Genomic DNA, 17,980 nt, shown 5'->3' on the forward strand with positions numbered 1-17,980 from the left:
GTCGGCACCGCCGACACCGTCGGGCAGGGGTCGGTGCCCACCAGGGCGCGTTGGAGACCGCTGCGGCCTCTGCCGCGGAAGAGAGCCAGGCGCCGGGAGGGAAGGAGAAAGAGAGGGAGGGTGGGTCGGTGGGTGCCGGCGGCGACATCCGGAGCGGGACCTCCCTCCCTCCCTCCCTGCGCCGCGCTCCGCTCGGTACCCGCGGTGAGGCGGGAGCGGGCGCGGCGCCGGAGCGGATCCCGCAGCAGCTGGGTCTCCGCTCCCTCCCTCCCCCGGCGGCGGCGGGGCCGGAGCACCCCGCGGCCGGGGCGGGGTGGAAATTTACCGGGTCGGTCTTCAGCGAGGCTGCGAGCGAGGGGCTCGGCAGGAGGCGGAGGGAGGGCGGGGAGCGGCGGAGCATCATCTGGCGGGGAACGCGAGGGACCAAATGACTGTGAGGAAGGGCGGTAGCCGCCGCCGAGAGAGGAGCGAGCCGCGGCGCAGCGGCAGCAGCAGCCCCGCTCCCCCCGGCGGCGATGGCGGCGGCGGGGCTGGGCTGAGCTGAGCTGAGCTGAGCTGAGCTGAGCCGAGCCGAGCCGAGCCGAGCCGCATGGCGCGGGCCTGATGTCGGAGCGCGGCCCGGTGCCGCGGCGGCGCTGCGGGAGCAGGAGGAGGATGGCGGGGCTGGCGTGGAAGTGGCCGCGTACCCGCCTGCCAGTGGGCGCCAGCGCCTTGGGCGTCTTCGTGCTCTGCTGGCTCTACGTGTTCCCCGTGTACCGGCTGCCCGACGAGAAGGAAATCGTACAGGGCGTGCTGCTGCAGCAGGGCAAGGCGTGGAGGAGGAACCAGACTGCGGTCGCCCTGTTCAGGTACTGCCGTGCGCGGCCCAAGGGCAGCGGGGACGGGCAGCCGCGTGAATCTGCGGCCCCCTACCCTGCCGAACCCCAAACTTTTATTCTTTCTTCCCCGAGCCTTTGTTTTTTCACAGAGGGCGACAGGCAGGCAGGGCCCTTTCTGCCCAGCAAAACTTTTTTTGGGGTGGCTCCGTTCGCTGCGGGGAGGAGAAGGGGCTTGGCGCGGGGGATGGAGGCTTATCCTGGCAGGGATCCCTTCGCAAGGGGAGCGAGGTTCCCGGACATTGCGGTGGTTGCCCGCACAATGGGATACTCCTCGCTTCCCGGATAGCAGCGGCGCTGGCAGCCCCCGTGGCTGCTAACAAAGCCCAGGGCTGCCAGCTCGGCTTCCCTCGGTGCCGGGGACTGCCAGCTTGCTGCCGGGAGAAAGCCCGGCTTGTGGAGCAGCCCGGGATGCGCAAGGCAAGGTTCGCGTGGATGAGCGTTCGTGTCTGCATGCCCGCTCTGAGCAGCGCTTGGGAAGCTCCGCGCTGCTCCTTGACTCTGTGTGGTTTATTATGGGAGCCACGTGAAAATGCACCTTTTTTCTCCCCTTTGCTTTTGACGTGGCTGGGAAATGGCGATAATCCTTGGGGCCCATTTCACCTTGCCCAGCTGCACGGGAGAGGACGAATGTTGAAACCAAGCTACCGCAGCTGAGAGCGGTGGAAAACCGAGCGTGTCCCTGCGGTGGGGAGGATTTTTTGAATCACTCCGCTTTAAAAGCGTGTGCAGTGGAGATTTGCATCCCCTCAAAAATTTCTTACATGTTTGAGTAAAATACAGGCAATTGGAAGAGAGACAGATTTCCCTCCCTTTCCCGGAGGGAAGCTGTTTTTTTTTCTCCCTGTCCTCCAAGTAGCAAATTAAAGATCAGAGTGTGTGGTAATCAAATTGCCTCCAGAAAAATCCTCTTTAGTGAAATGAATCGGATCCAAAATTCGAGGGACTTCTGAAAATATATTTGTTTGTTTAAGTGTCATACAGATTTATTTTAAGTTCTTCAGTATTTTCTGAATATATTCACCTTTGTCATGAACTGGAGCTGATGTGGTTGCTTAATATGTTGTCTGCCGGGATAACAAACTTTACAGTTCTTGGAAGGCACGTTTGTCATTAGCCCCCAAAGCCTGCAGGAAATCTGAGCAATGATAGGTGATAAGCAGGTATGTGTTAATACTATCTCATTAGGCAGGCCTGGAAGAAGTCCTCCCTTTAATACCGAATTAGCAATAAGGTATATATGCAGGATCCCTCTCCTAAAGCACTTAACTAACAGTAGAAGCTACGTTGATCTTCTTGAATATTAATTAGTCTTGATCCTGTGTATCAAAGACCCCTATTCTTGGAGGTAGGTGAATCCAGGTTTTTTTTAAAAAATTACCCTATTGGTTATGTAGGAAAGAGTTTGGTCTATTAGTTGTCATGTTAGTAAACCAAATGTTGTTTCAAGATTGGTAATGCTGCAGTTTCATTTTACAAAATAGTTTTAGACCATTTCAACCACATGGTTTAGCAACAAAAACTCCGTGTGGCTTATCAGCTGTTCTACTTGTCCATATGTTTTTCTACTCTCTAAGCATAGTGATTATCTCAGAGATGCTATTGAAGAGAGTCTCATGCAGGAGCTGTTGTTTCTTGTCCGAGTCTCTTGATGAGTTGGTGCAGCACTAAATACAATGAACTTCATTCTGCTTTAAAAGTAGTTTTTCAGAGAAGTTGTATGCTGGAGATATGCAGTGAGTATAGTAAACTATAGTATAGTATTAGTCCAGCAGTTGTGAAGTAGAACTCTATTTTTGCTGCTTAAATTTGCTTCTCTTCATGACAGAAGATTTTGAAGTGGAAGCCCATGTCAGGCAAGCTGCTCTATATCTGAGGTTAACAGAAACTCCTTGCTCTGTTCCTACTGTCCCTAAGCAAGCCAATAGTAAAAACTCCAAATTTAACTTTCTGTTGGAAAATTCCAGAGAATGTCAGTCTCTGTTTGAATGGGAAAGGAGGGCTAGAGCTTCAAAGAAAACCTGCATGTGAACTTTCAAGTAATATGGCTTTCCCTAATAATCTAATATTAAATGTGCTTTAATGTATTATTAATAAAATATTTTTTAAGAACTGTATTAATTGCTGTCCTCCTTAGCCCTCCTGCCATGTTCTGGTTAACAAACAATTTTTGGTTTTACTCAGTTTGAAGCATAAATTGGAGTTAATCTGGGCTAAAAATCCATACACAAATATTCATAGTACTGCTTTGTGTAATACAGTGGCATTTGTGGTATTGTATAGCCAGGTTCTTGCTACACAGAGCAAATGCCTGATAGGTTTGGAACTTTCTCCTCATATAAACTTACTGGACTCCTATTGCTGAAGTAGACGTTGGGTAATTAACTTGATGAAATCATACTTTTCAAAGATCAGAAAGACTATACCCCCTTTGCCTTCTGTACCTGGATCAGGAACAACTTCACTAAGTGACTTAGCAAGTTCAACAAAACCATCTGGATAATTTGGGGTAGTTTGAGTTGAACCCTGGCAACCAAGTGCTGGTAGCTCTTCAATCTCTATTGCTGCTTCCTTCTCCTCTGTACTGCCAGAAACCTTACGGAAAGATCTGATCCCTGTAAACCCTTGCTTATGCAAGGACCCAGACTGGCCTGGTTCTTGTGGAATGATTCAATGGCGGTTTTGTGTTTGAATGAATTTCCAGAACTGGCTTTCAAATATGAATACCTGTATAATTAGCCATGGATGCCTTTGAATTTCAAGACACTAGAGGTTCAGGGTAGTCATACTGTGAAAATATCTCCTGTCTGACAAATGCTGAATATTCTGTCAGTCAGATGGTAAAACCGCTCAAGTTTGAACTGCAAAGTGGTTAATATAGGAGCGAGACCATAATCAGAGCCACTAAGAGCTAATGTGTCTAATCTGCCTACAATATAATGACTTGTTATCCTCTGAGTTGGTTAATGATATTGAGCCCTAAATGTTTTTACAGATTGCTTAGGGTATTTTTTAGGGGCTAGTGCTGCTGACATTATTTAGGCAAAAATGTTTTTACTTGTCTGTAATTTTCTAAGGTAAATTACACACAGTAATACCTTTAGGATGATGTTATTTAAAATACTGCAATTCATTAAAGGCAGAACTGGATCTTTTAATCTGCCTTACAAGCTCCATACAACCACAAATCTCAAGCACTGTTTTTATAACACTTCTTTCATTTGTTTGTAGAGGGTGGACCTCCTCTAGGGAATGAATGGGGGGACAGTGGGTTTTGGGCTGTCAGGAGTCCCACTGAGCAGGTTGGATGATGGCTAGCATCTTAAGGGTTTTTCAGGAAGAGATCAGACAGTCCCTGCAAGACAGCAGAAAGGCTTCCTTTGAGATTTAGCTTCTTGCTTCTGCTGCTTCAGTTTTGTGTGATGCTGTAAGGTCACCAGGGATTATTCTGGGGGTGACTTGGTGGCAGATGTCCCCCATGAACTCACTGTTCATGACCTGACTCCAGCCCAGAGCATCGTCTCTGCTCTCCAGTGAGGTCTCCTTTGACATGGCCAAACTTGTGCTTACCTTGGCTGGCGGCTTCTCCACTCCTTTCCACCAGATTTGTCCTCTTGTCCATTTTCATGGACAGAGCAGAGAAGCTACTGCCCAGAAATCACACAGCACAGTCAGTGGCTGAATTGGACAAAATATCTATGCTCTGGTGTTTGCAGTGTGAATGTGAATAGACTGTGGAGCTTCTCCTGCTGTTGGCTTTGTGTGCCTTGCAAAAATCCTGCTCTGTTCACAGTGTGCCAGAGGGGTTTTCCCCACTGTAACTTCATCTTGTCAGCTACTCTCTGCTGGCTGTTCCTGTCTGTACCTGGAGTGCAATCACATGAGGAGTAGCCTCCTGTGCACACCACTATTAATTCTGGACTGTGTTAGCACAGGCCTAGAATTCCAGGTCATTTCTCCAGCTGGGTATGACAGATGCTATTGCTGAGTCAGCAAGGTTTTCCTTAGTTCAGATGGCTTTTTTTCCCTTCTCTTTATGTCAGCACTGCAAATTACATGAGTGTTAGGATCCTCATTGGGCTATTTCAAGTCAAATCTTAGACTAAACTTTGCATTTCTCAGGTTGACTTTAGATAAGAGTTTGGCCCTTCATCAGATACAGAACTATTCCTGCTTTCGCTAGATGCATATGAAGGATGGAGTTAGGAGTAGACCTGAGAGATGCTGCATTAGGTTAGTTCTGCCTCTATGGCCTGAGAAGCCCTGCCCTGAAACTAATGGATATGCCTACATGTTGAGCCAAATCCAGTTAATTTTTCTGTACTGAGTAGGTGTTGCTACTGCCTGGCTGTGTTTTCATCAGCATTTTACTTGATTTTGTTGTTGTTGCTGTGGTATTTGCTTCATTGGTGATAAATGGAGTATTTGTAATTTGTGGTTTCCAGCTGAGATGAGAAATTTTGGTGAAGAGGTACAATTTTGCAAAGCAGGTTAAAGGTGAGAGGAAAGAAATGTTGTTATTGCATGTCATTATTTGGAGGCTGTGATGAAGAAAGCAAGCTGTAGAGAGGCTTGGTTCCGTATTTTCAAGTTGGATACCTGAATGACATGAAAACAAAGAGAAATAGTTACCTGAGTTAGTTCACAGTGTCATTGTAGATGAGAGCTGCACTGGCAAGATAGGAATTGATTTAAATTCCTGAGTTCTAGCTCCTGCTCTCTTCCTTCCTTGACCTTAAGTAATATTTTTTTACAGACTTTGATTCGTAATCCTAATGAAACAGACTGTTGAGATCTCTGGTATCTTGCAAAGTGCTGGATTTCTGCTTTCCTCTGGACTTGTAAAAACCCCAGTATATATGAGAGGATGTAGCCAGCTCCCTGAGATTCTTTTCCTGTTAGGTGGGAGCAGCCAAAGTCCCACACCCACAGGCACTGGGGAACAGGAGGAACAGAGACTTTGCTGGAATTTAGGTTACCCAGCTGGGGCCCCAAAAGTCTTTTATTACATACCCAGACACTGCTGGATGTATGTGTTTTCCCATTTATGTTTTCCCTTTCTTTGCTGTATAGTGGATGGAATGGGCACTGAATCATCCATACAATTTAGCAATGAGTGATTTATTCCTCTAGTTGTAGTTTTCATCTTCAGAGCAGCCAAGAGTGTTGTTCCCATTTGGCGTATGTTCAATGACATATATGGAAATTCCTATTTTTGAGGTTAGTTCCTAGTAGCTAAATGCATGGAAAATGAGTTGTCTTTCACCCTTTAGAATTTGTCTTTCCCCAGTGTGGATGAACCTCAGTGAAATGAGGAAGCTGTTTGGACTGCTGTCTTCTGTTGTTCCAGTTTTCTGAGCACCAAAAAATACTTATATTTTAAATCCCTGGTTATATATTAATCTTTTCCTGTATGCTGCATGGGGGTTCTCAAAATGCAAGGAAATTGCTCCTAAATGCTAAATCATTTTAATGTAGCTGCATACAGTTAAATTCAGACTGAAGCCCATTAATACAATCTAAGTAGTGTTTGTAAACCTCAGTGTAGATTCAGGTTTTATCACGTCACAATTTTTACATACATAGGATCAGAGATTCTTCTCCTAGGTCTTGGAATTTAACTTGGTTAGATAAATAGCAGATGGGGTGGGACAAGGCACTGATGAGTTCCTGGACCCTGGCAAAGCACTTTTTTCTGCAAAGTATTTGCTACAGAAGCTCTTGAGCTTCATGAAGAAGCTGCGCCTGTTGACTTGACCTTAGTGGTATTTGAAAATTTTTACAAGGTGAATTATACTGTGGAGAACTAAATCCTGGCTTTTACCAGGATTCTGGAGGTCACTTTCCCACTGCTCCTTTTAGGATAAAGGTGAAGGTTGTGAAATTAGATTGTTATAAAATATTTTATGGCTAGCAGTATAGTGTGGGGGTTTTGTTGTTATTGCATTAAATCAACAGACTTTTATTTTGATTTCTGCTCTATTTGCTGGAAAATGCCCTCCTTAATTTCTTGGTTTAGAGATGCTCTTTTCAAATGGAGATGTGGCTACAGTGAGGCTTTTAAAGCTGCTGGGATTTGTGTCTTTCATGATTGCTGAGAGTATCCTGAACATTTCCTGAACAACCATTGTGTTTATATTTCTTCCTTCTTTTTTCCCCTCCACCTCTTCTCAAGCCTATTCCCATCTTAAGATGCTTGAGGACCTCCTCTGTTTTAAGGAGAGCCCCAGATTATAGGAGTGGCTCCTTTTATAATTATCCATTTAACATTCACAGCAGTGATACAAAGAACTTGTGTGAAATTATTTGCTCCTTTATCTCCTTCCTCATCTGAACTAACAATACCCTTCTCCAGAGTCTTGCAACTCCCACTGATGATCAGGGCATCTGTTGTTTTGCATCCTTGATGTTCCAGTTGTTGGCTAGCAGGCTTTCCAGGTAAATTGCAGACTTTGCCTTCATGTATTAGCAAGATAAAGGCTCTACTTACCAGGTTGCCTTTACTCTGAGGAAACACCACCAGCTTTAATTTAAAAGTTGCTAAGGCTATCCTGTATTTTAAGGGGTGCTGGGGAAAAAAGATCACCAGCTATTTTCCTTGGTTTCTTGTGGGAAAAACTTGCTCTGCATACTTCTGGAATGCCAGGAGTGGCCGTTGCTGTAATGGAGTAATAACAGCTTTGTATTTCCTGTCAGAGATGGAAGAAAAACAAACAAAACATTTTTTTTTTTTCCCCAGGGAAACGGTTTTCATATTTTCCTATGTGGTCCATCTTGGCCAAATGTCAGTTCTGTGATTCTGTGTCATCTGCCTCAGTGTTTGGAGGTTCCCTTGTTCTGCTGATGCTGTTGGTCCTGTGGTGTGGTGGTACCCCAGGGCAGGTTGATGAGGGACCTACTGCTGTAGGTAGTACTCAGAAATGCCAAAAGAGTTGAGGAAACCAGTCCAAAAAGCTGGAAATGTGCAGTGAGCAGCTGATGCTGAACCCAAAGCTCTCTGATTGATGCCTGCCTTTCTCAGTGGGTCAGTAAGGCCTAATGGCAAATGGGGTGAAGACTATGAGGTTACTCATCTGGGCTTCAGTCCTCCTACTTTTAACTGCCAGGGTACACTGGATTTTGGTTTCCCGTGTACTTAAAGCAAAGGAAGCAGAGTTATAAAGGGAATTATGGAAACTGTGTACATTACATGGTTATCTCTTGTAACTTAACTTCAGGTCTAGGTCACCTCTGGAATTGGTTGGGAATTCTGTGAGTAATTGCCACTGTCCAGAAATTATTATTTTTGCAGTACCATAAGCTTGCAGGGAGGCATTCTGTGCTCTGGAGGATTTTCCTTTCAAGAATTGTGTAGTGAGATCCCAGCTATGCAGATTAGGAATTTTGATTAATGGGATGGGTTTTCAATCTGTTAGTGCAGTTTTTAATGTGAAGGAATACCTGGGCAAGTGACAGGCTGTGGGAATGCTCCCTGGAGGAGTGATCCAATACTTTTGCTGAAGGTTTGGTGGGTACTGGCTCTTCCTCCTGCTAGAACCCAGGGTACCAGCTTACTCCTTGTGAAGTGTGCAGTGCATTTGTTATAGTTGTTTTCTTCTTTATGTGACTTCCATTGAAGCATTTATCTATTTCAAAGAGAATAGAAGAGCTCTTTATTTCATATGTAGCATTCACTAGGGATATGAATCCATGTTCCAGGGTAGTAACTCACAGTTCGTTACAGCATAAAGAATGAATTGTCAGCTACTGGTGAAATTCAGATTCTCTCCTTCTGCTTCATCTGTGAGTTCTGTCACTACACAACAGTAGTGAGAACTGCAGCAGACATTCCTAAATGGAATGTAGTCTTTAGATTATCCTTGCTCATTGTGGGTGATTTACTGCCATCCACTCAGGCAACATTGCCTTCTTATTTGTCTGAGCAAGGTTCAGACTCTTCGCAGTCTCCTGTGTTGTGCCATTTAGTACTTAATGACAATGTAGAAAACATTGAATAAATCCATATAGGGTGTTGCTGTAACATGGGATAGAAAGGAGATGCAAATTTCGTGAGGCAGGAGCAGAGCAATGCTGTTGGATCAGATGAGAATGGGACTGATGAAGTGAGCAATCTGTCTACAGCTTGCTTAAAGGTTGATTTGAAAAATACATTCGAGATAAATGCATGCTGTATTTAATTTTTATGTAGTTTTAGACATTTGTAATTTTTATGATATAATTAAGAAATGGGTTGAGAAACTTCGGTCTGTCTACATAAATCTGCAAAGCAGATAGCTCACCTGTGAGTTCTCAGAAAGTTTATATAGCTACCACTATTCCTCAGTTATGTGGAGAGGAGTTAAAGATTTATCACTGTGATGGTCTTAACTTAGGAATATGAGGAGGACACCTCTTATCAAGGACCAGGAGTCCAGCTGTTTTCAGGCTCTGGAGCTCTGAGGCTCAGCAGGCCAGGGGATGTCCCCCTGCAAAATTCCACCTGGCTTGGTGATGCTTACTCCTCTCTCAGAGGAAAGAAGGAAAGGATGCTGAACTACATATTTTGAGGCTAGAGGCACTTAATAAGATTTGGAGAATGCCCACTCTTGTAAAAGCTGTGTCAGTTCCTGCAATCAAGTAAATTTGTGACAGCCTTGCTTTCATGGGATAGGAATGAGACAGAATGTTTCAGTCCTCATAACTACAGGGAAGTGCTTGTAAATGTGAATAGTGAATTGGCCCCCGAAAGGCAAGTAAAAATCCAGTGTGGGTTGTTGTAATTCAGATGCCTAATTTCTGCGCTTAATCATCATTTTGGGGGCCTGACTCACAGTTTTTAAGTGCTAGGGATTGCTACAGTGAGGATTACATATCAGCCTATAATTAGATGCATTTTTTTAATTAAGGAAACTGCAACACTGAAAGGAATAGGAGAAACAAAACCAATCCAGGCATTCCCTCATAGGTCACATTGTTGAACATTTTTGTCTTGGCAGCCAGCAAGCATCTAGCACAAACACACTTGTGAGCCTTATGGACAAATGCTGAACATCTCCAGGTTGATGTATGCCCAGCTGGATGAAGCAGTAAAAATGCACATGAGATATTTATTCTTTCTATCCTGTTTAAGCCATTGCCTTTAAGTGTATCCAGAAGGGAATGGCAGTGTGCTGTTTGAGCTTTCTGATCCACAAATTGTAACAAAAACAAAGAAGTTAGCCTATCAATAGAGAAACCATGTGTTTTGATAGATCTGTTTAGACAACAGAACAAGTAGAAAACACTTATTTAGTGTAGTTCAGTGAATGCTAATGGGTCCAGCATCTGAGAACATGTTTATTTTTGCCTTGGGTCTTTGATGCTTTCTCTCATTCAAAAAAAATGAACAGTTTTGTGCTTCAGTTGTCTAATAGGCGATTGCTACTGAAAATCTAAGAGGGTTGTGTTTGTTGTTTTTCCTCACCTAATCTGTGGGAAAATGTTGAGTTGGTTTTACAAATTTAGTACAAGTTCTGTTTTCTCATCTGCTGCAGAACAGCAGATCTGCATCACAAAGAAAAGCAAAGTTCCCTCTGTGGGTGTGGAGGGAAATGGGCTGCTGGTGTTCCAGTGCAGTGCGGGCTCTCTTCTCTGTGGCATAAGCAGGAGAATATGTCCAGTGTGCTGTCACTTGAAAGCAGGGGTCAACATAGATGAATATGAGCTTGCTCAGCGCTTTAGAGCTTAATCAGTTCTTTCCCAGAGAACTTGTAGCTTAATCATTTGGTTTCACGTGATGTCTCATGTGGCTCTGCAGTCTGACTGGTGATACTCTTACTCCTTTCCATTTAAGATCAATAACTTGTTTTGCCTTAGAGAAATTAAAAGGAGATCCCGAAGTCCTGAGAAGTAAGCTATTTCCACTTATGAACTGCTGCCAGTGTACAGGTATTTCTCAAAACCCTGGGTAACTGCTAAGAACAGATTAGCTTTAAACAAGTTTAGGCAAGAAATAGCCAGGCATTGTCATTTCATTGTTACCTTTTTGGGTCTAAAGTGAATGGGCTGAATGTATTGAAGAGGAATATCTCCCAAAACACACTGGATGAGTGATTAAGCATATAAACATGATTTAAAAAGTATTTTAAACCAACTTTCAGGCAGTATTCCCTTCTTAAGATGCCTCGTTGCAGGATTAAGTAGGTTGAATAATTTATTTAGTGAATTTTTACTTTATCCTCATACTGAGTAGATACCTTGGATGAATTTCTTGAAGGATGTTTAGGATTTTTGCTTGCTCTTTTTAGGTGCTGCTTTTAAACGTTGATCCTGTAAAAGACCATAAACCTTCACAAAGTTAATTCACAGTGAAAAGAACTCTGAGTCCTCTGGGCTAATGCTTTCCCTGAGCAAGCTGATACACCTCCTCTGAAAAGAGGAGTGGGGAGGCACCCTCGGGATTTCTTCCCTCCTTTCTCTGGTCCTGCCCTTGCATCCTTCCCTGCCTGGAGGTGGTGGCCATGCCTGCTGTCCCTTGGTAATTTACAGGTGACATCATAGGCATGCCAGCTCCAGAATAACTTGTGCCCTGGTGTTTTGGAAAAGGATTGCCTTAATGCTTTGGATGATTTCCAGAACTACCTCAGCTGTCACCAGCAGCTCTTCCCACTTTGGAGTAATATGTTCTATAAATAGTGGTGCCAATTAGGCTCTGGTTGTGTCCCAGATCCCTCAGCTTCTTTTGTCCCTGGTGACAGGACTGTGGAGTGAGAGGCAGTAGGTGCTGCCTCAGTGTCCAGCTTGGGCAGGGCAGGGGGCACAGCTCTGCCAGCATTGGTCTTGTCTTGGTTCCTGGCTGCTCTCAGGAGCAGGGTGCCTTCCTTCATATATTCATATTCTTACATAAAAGCTGAGTTGGAAAACACTCTTGGGAAAAGCATCAGAACTCTCTTGCTAGCTGAAAGGAAAGGATTGTGGAATGGAGTGCTCCAGAAGGAAAGAACATGCTCTTGGAGGGCAGGAGGGATGGTGGTGAGATGAAGAAGCTTTGGGAGATTGGGAGGGAGGTGGAAGATTGCTAGGGCTTAACACAATAGAGACAAGGCCTTTGTATCAACAGGGGCACTGAAGAAGAAGAAGAAGAAGAAACATAAAAAGCAGAGAATAAAATAAAGAAACACATGAAGTAGAATAGCAGAGAAAGACCATAGTTGGAAAATTTGAGAACAAGTACGTGGCTAAATCAGAAAAGCAATCAATTAAGGGTAAAACATTCAGTGAAGTGGACAGTTTAAGGGCCACTCAGTTGGTTAAGCAAGATAACCCAAGGAAGTGACAATTAATTAAAAACATGTGAGGTAAATTATAGTTTCAGTGAAGAACCTCAAGTACCAGATGGGAGCAGATCACATGAGTAAATTGAGGGTCTAGTTTCAATGGCCAGAGGTATAAGAGAAGCTATGAAACCATAATAGGAGAGGGCATTTTCATGCTGCAAAATAGGAGAATAATTTTGCTCTAGAGATGACTGTTGAAGTGGTGAGATTTGGAAGTGGAGTGATGAAATATGTGGAGTACAGCCTACTCACTGCTGCTATCTCTGGTACCTGTCCTACTTAAGAGCTGTGGTAAGGAAAATGTCCATATGGTTAGCAAAAAGACAGGAAAACAACATTTGTTGCTCTATTTTTTCATTTTCTGATTGCATTTTGCCAAATAGACAATCCACAGGCTTGACATCTAGCGAACTTTATGTTTGCTGAGGGTTAGATTGCCCTCTGGGGCACCAGCAGCTCAGGCTGAGGGATCATGAATTACAGCAGGCAATTCTTTGACTTCTCATATATCAAACTGGGGTTTGTTACTATGGTTTTGGGGTGAGATTTTAAAACAAAGGCATGCTTTGTTCTGTCTGGATGCCATCCATAGCATTTCTGATGAGATGACTTCTCACTGTATGTTTAGTAGGATCGTATACATTGTTGGCATTAAATGGATGCATATATAATGTGTATTTAGAAAGTACTTCAAGCTTCACTGTTTTGGGGATATTCAGCTACTTCAAAACTCCACATGCACGTGGCCAGTCTTGGCTCTAGGCTCTGGAGAAGCTTTAGGAAAGTGAGGGATTTGTGGGGGCAGACCTGGAGCTTTTACACTTCTGGGTGTCAAATGTCAGCATCTTCTCCAGAGTGATCTTTCTGTGTGGGAGGCAGGGTGCAAAGCAGTGAAATTCTGGGTCTTGGGTGTTGTCTTTCTCTCTCTTTTGCAGCATTTCCATCATGTAGCTTCTGCCCCGAATGTGACTACTTCCCAAATGGTTGTAGGGATCCTGTGGGGATCTGCAGGAGATTTGTGAGAAGTGTGCAGCATAAATCAACTGATAATGGACTTTTATTGTAGTGCATAAAACCACAGAAAAGTCTTTAGCAGGAGTAATTACTGTATCATATCCTATTAGTTTAGTTTCATATCTCTGTCAAGGCCTGGCACCAAATGCTGCAGAGAAAGTCATGCAATAAATGCAGTAGTAGTATGATATCCTAAATAAATCAATGTCTCAGGTTCTTAGCATTTTGAGACTTTGTTTAGCCTTCACTTAGTTTAATACCTCATTCCAAATTACCGTTGTTACTTACAACAACCTTTCATGTTCTTGGTGCTTACATAAACAGTCAATTCCATTTTAACCTTCATTATGCTTAATTAAGGAAGTGCAGGTGTTATTGGAATGGTTAGTTCTTAAATATATTTGTATAATTCTTAGATTGCTGCTTAATCAATTAAAAAAAAGTGTTTCCTCTTAGGCTCATACACCCTTTTTGTACTAATTTGTTTTTTTATCTAGTTGATTTTTAGATTGTGAATTGTACTAGAAGACAATGTGTCACCATGCTGTTGAAAACTAAAGAGCTCATCTTCAGCCCTGTAGTAAACAGTTTAATTTTTGTGGAAACTGAATTACTCCTGTCTAAAATTTTTCAGTAATTGCTTCTGAACTGATAATTTTTTTTCCTAAATAATTCACTGCTTAAGTTTCTTGAATTGAGTAGCATAGACCAACTGGCCATGATTCAGTAGAGCTCTGTAACTTGTCATGTATTCTTGAGCTGCAAGGTGAATTTTCAAGATGAATTTGAGACCTGAAAAGGTGGTGCTTGGACTGCTCAGTTGAAGGATGCTCTCAAATCAGCTGTATCAGGCCTTGGAGCTGAGGCTCAGTCAAAGAAAAAAGTAAGTTGGGTTAACTTTTGTCAAGTGCACATCCTGTAGGTATGAATGTAGGAGTCCTGTCATGCAGGTCAAGATGCTGACATTTATTTTCCTGATAGGGCACATTTTTTTATTTTTACGCCGTAGCAGGAAGGAAAACCACAGTTTGTTGCAGAGTAAGTGCAGTGCTGCCCCAAGAAGCAGGGGACAATGGGGTCAGAAAGAGAAAGACCTGGGTGCCTGGGGCCAGGAACTGTGGGGTTCTTGTTTCCACAATGTTCCCAAAGGATTATGAGCTACTTCCAGTCCAAACTGAGGAGTTCAGGATCAATCAATAAATTAGAGAATCTGCCACCTTCCTTCCTCACTCCCCTCAGGATCCTGAATGCATTGTTTCATGGGCCAGTGGTTTTATTGATTATATATGCCCAATCAGGGCTTTCTTGTTAGTGAATAGTAGATCCAGCTGTAAGCTGACCCATCAATACCTGTACCAAAAATTATCCCAGACACACTCCAGAAATATCCCAGGTTGCTTGCATCACTCTGTATTGCCCTTCCTATGGGTGTCAGGGGGATAGATACAAGTCTCCTAATGGTCCCAGAGTTTGTGATCCAGGTATTTCCTTGACTCTTTCAAAGGAGGTTTCTGTTCCCAGCCCTATGCCTCAATCGTTGGGAATTGAGGATGTGGATTCCTGGGTAAAAGTAAACTCAAGCTGGATACACAAGCCTGAGAGACTGCATGTCTGTGAGTCTTGTCTTGTTTGAAAGAGCTGGTTTATAAATTCCTCCCCCAGATCTTTTCAGAACCCAGCTCAAGTATTTTTAATATTTAGATTTCTTTGGATTATGGGTAGTCTGTGAAAACTGGAGCATGGCAGCTAATTAAACTTAGGAATTCGACAATACTTCAACCCAAAATAGTTTCCTGTGATATGTATATGTCAAACTCTTCAGGCTTGGCTTTTATTTAGAATTTCATAGTGTTGCAGTATATATAACTCTTGCAGGGTTTCAAGGTGGCGTGTTTTACTTTGTTGTAGTATACTAGGCAGCTCCCAAAACAGCAAGAGATCTCCTGTTTACTACCTTACTCTAATGGATTTTGTAACTGGGTTCTCTAAGAATAAAGAAGTCTATAAAGGATGGGAAACCCAGTCAGAAAGAGGAGGGGAAAGTAGAACTCCAGACTTGATTTCTGCCAGGAGCATTTTCAGGGTTTCCCACACACTCATGGCTGTGCAGGGGTGATGCAATTGCATAGCTGGGGGCAGGTCTGACAGATGGCAGAGGCAGGAGAGGTAGACGGAAAAGAAAACATCTTGGCAAGATGGGTAGGAGTCATAGCATGTAATAATCTCAGTGGTTTGTGTTTGACAGGCTTTTAGGAATTCTAATCTCACATGGAGTGTTAGCTTGTTAATGGCCACCAGATTGGGCAGAGGGAGAAGCTGGATAAATTACATTTTCTGCCAGGTCTTCAGGCCTATAAGAGCTTAGTGTTTATCCCCCTAGGAAGCTGTTTGATTGCTCTGGGTAAGGAGGTTTGTGCATTCCTGATTTATTCCCAGCAGCACAGAGCATAGCATAGCAAACTCCTTAGATTAGGATAGACTCGAAGATGCTTTCTGCCTTGTGCTCACTTCTTTTTTCACCGCCAGCTCTCTGTTTTCTACATCTGATTCTTCTTCTGTGCCTGCGCAGGAAACCTCCCCACCCCAGAACCAGGAAACATTGTGGTGTGTTGCGAAACTCCCTGCTTGTAATGAATGCTGCCAAATATTTTTTCCTAAATGATAATGGCAAAACAGTGGGCAATAGGATGAAAGTTGTAAGTATGTGAGGACCTTGATGACTGGAGCTGTTTGGGTTATATAATCTATAAGGACTGTTTCAGAGCTCTGACAAGCTGTAGTGGTGCCTGTGAACTTCTGGAAGCTTTGGAAGTGAGTTTTGGAAATTCTGTTTTCAGCACCATGTGAATATTTGTAGTGAAAGCCAGGTTTATCTTCCTTGATTACACTGGAAAATTCTTTCTTGTGGGTTGGGGGAAGTTCTGCCAGCTCTTTTTAGGTTCTGGAATAGCTCAGATTATGAGCCTCTGCATGTCCTTTGGAAACAGCTGTTAAATAATAGAAATGCAGATGACATGTTCAGATGAAACAAGGAGTGCTTAGACCCCCATTGTTTAAGTCTGGCCCAGGGAATTCCCAGTGCTCTGTACACCCTGAAATCCAAGTGGATGTTTGTGGTGGGCAGTGGATTGGTGCTGTCACTCTGTCCAGAGAGAGACTTGCCTCGGGTTAGGTTGCCAGTGAAGGAGTGGAGTGACTCAGAAATGAAATGATGTGGGAGGAAACTTGGGAAATATCTCCTGGGCTGTTCCCCACCTCCTCTTGGAGACTCCTGAGGTTTCTTTGCCACAGTGAGCATTAGACAGAGAGGTGGTTTGAGGTACTTTAAGTAATCACAAGAGGCATTTTACAGAGTTGTTAGTAAGTTGGCAGCCTTGTTGAGACCAAATGGCAGAAGATTACTTCTGCATCAGCATTTTGTCCTTTCTAATGTGGTGGTAGCAGTGTTTGTTACTGGGATATGTTCAGAAAGACCAAAAAAAGAAAATCACTTTCCTGAGTGATGTTGCTCCTGCAAAATGGAGCTTTGACCTTCTCAAATCAATTGATACAATTGATCACTATAGCTGTCACTCAGACACTGGGAATAGAAGTAGGAGAGTAGCAAAAAGAAATTCTGTGATCCAGCATTTGCTTCTGGTTTTGTTTTATCATAACAGTCCTTGATGATAATCAATAAACTTGATTTTTGGGTTTCACTGGGCATACAGGAGAGAGAGGTGTGAAGACACACAGAGTATATGGCCTCTTGTTCTTAGAACCAGTGTCTGAAGGTGATTTGTGAGAGCATCTCCGCTGATCTTCCTTGTAAGAGCAGACTCATTTCAAACCCAGAGTTGGTGAGATCTTTTTTCAGTAAGTCTGTAAAGAGGCAAAAGAATTACACTATGATGGAGTTCAATATGAGTGCAAGGTGACTACTATTTAACTTTTTTTTCCTGTAGCTTCACCAAAAGAGACTTAAAAAGACTAGGAATTAGAATTTTTAATAAAAAGAGGTTCCAATTTGGATATGTCTTTATTTTAATCTACTTAGTGCCTTTGGTAAAGTGTTTGCATCAGTAAAGCTGATTTTATAGCACCTAGCATTTGGACAAAGTTTAAAACACACTAGCAACATTTCAAAGCTTTTACCTGCAAACAGAGGAATTGCAAGTTCAAGGTGTGTTTCAGATAAAAAGCTCTGTTTTAATCTGTGATAATTTTGCCATTCTTGTTTATCTGTTAGAAGCCATCTGTCAGCACACAGAAGGACCACTGAACTCAGTTCAGAAGTATTTCTGGATCCTCAGCCAACTGATGGTCAGCTGTTTACAGAAGTGATGCTGGTGGTTGCAGCAGCTAGGGTTGTAAGTGAAGTCCAGTGTCAGTGCTTGGTGATGCATTAAATCCTGGCTTTCATCCAAAATCAGACTATTACAGCTTAACTGGTGTATAATTCTGGGTGTACAGATGCAACAAAGAGCACACTGTTTTGTCATTGTCCATTTCAAGGAAGTTAAACAAGGCATTATTTGGCATTTATGGATTATTTTCCCTTTTTCAGTCTGTAGGAAATGTGATGTAACTGGAATCTTAAAACATAATCCACTCGCTTAAGAAATCTCTCTCACTGCCAGATTTCATCCAAATTAAACAGAATAATAAAAGGCTTACAAGTAGTGAGTTCCTACCAGTTTAATGAAAAACTGGAGAAAAGAGAGAGGTCAAGACCAAGGTTTCCTATTTTGTTTGGCCTCTTATTTGGCTGATCAGCTCATCCTGCTGGCTGGTAGGCATCAGATGGATGCTTCCCAA

At 43.2% G+C, this 17,980-nt stretch overlaps 1 protein-coding gene across 1 annotated transcript in view; it reads left to right on the plus strand.

Moving 5' to 3' along the window:
* Positions 1–603: 603 nt before the first annotated feature.
* Positions 604–17,980, plus strand: part of ST8SIA1 (ST8 alpha-N-acetyl-neuraminide alpha-2,8-sialyltransferase 1) — a 98,270-nt gene continuing 80,893 nt past the window's right edge. Inside the window, exon 1 of the mRNA XM_062491568.1 lies at positions 604–848. Within this exon, the coding sequence (XP_062347552.1) occupies positions 604–848 (245 nt within the window). The remainder of the gene's footprint in view (positions 849–17,980) is intronic.

Source organism: Cinclus cinclus, chromosome 4 (assembly GCF_963662255.1).
Source record: "Cinclus cinclus chromosome 4, bCinCin1.1, whole genome shotgun sequence".
Classification (NCBI taxonomy): Eukaryota; Metazoa; Chordata; class Aves; order Passeriformes; family Cinclidae; genus Cinclus; species Cinclus cinclus.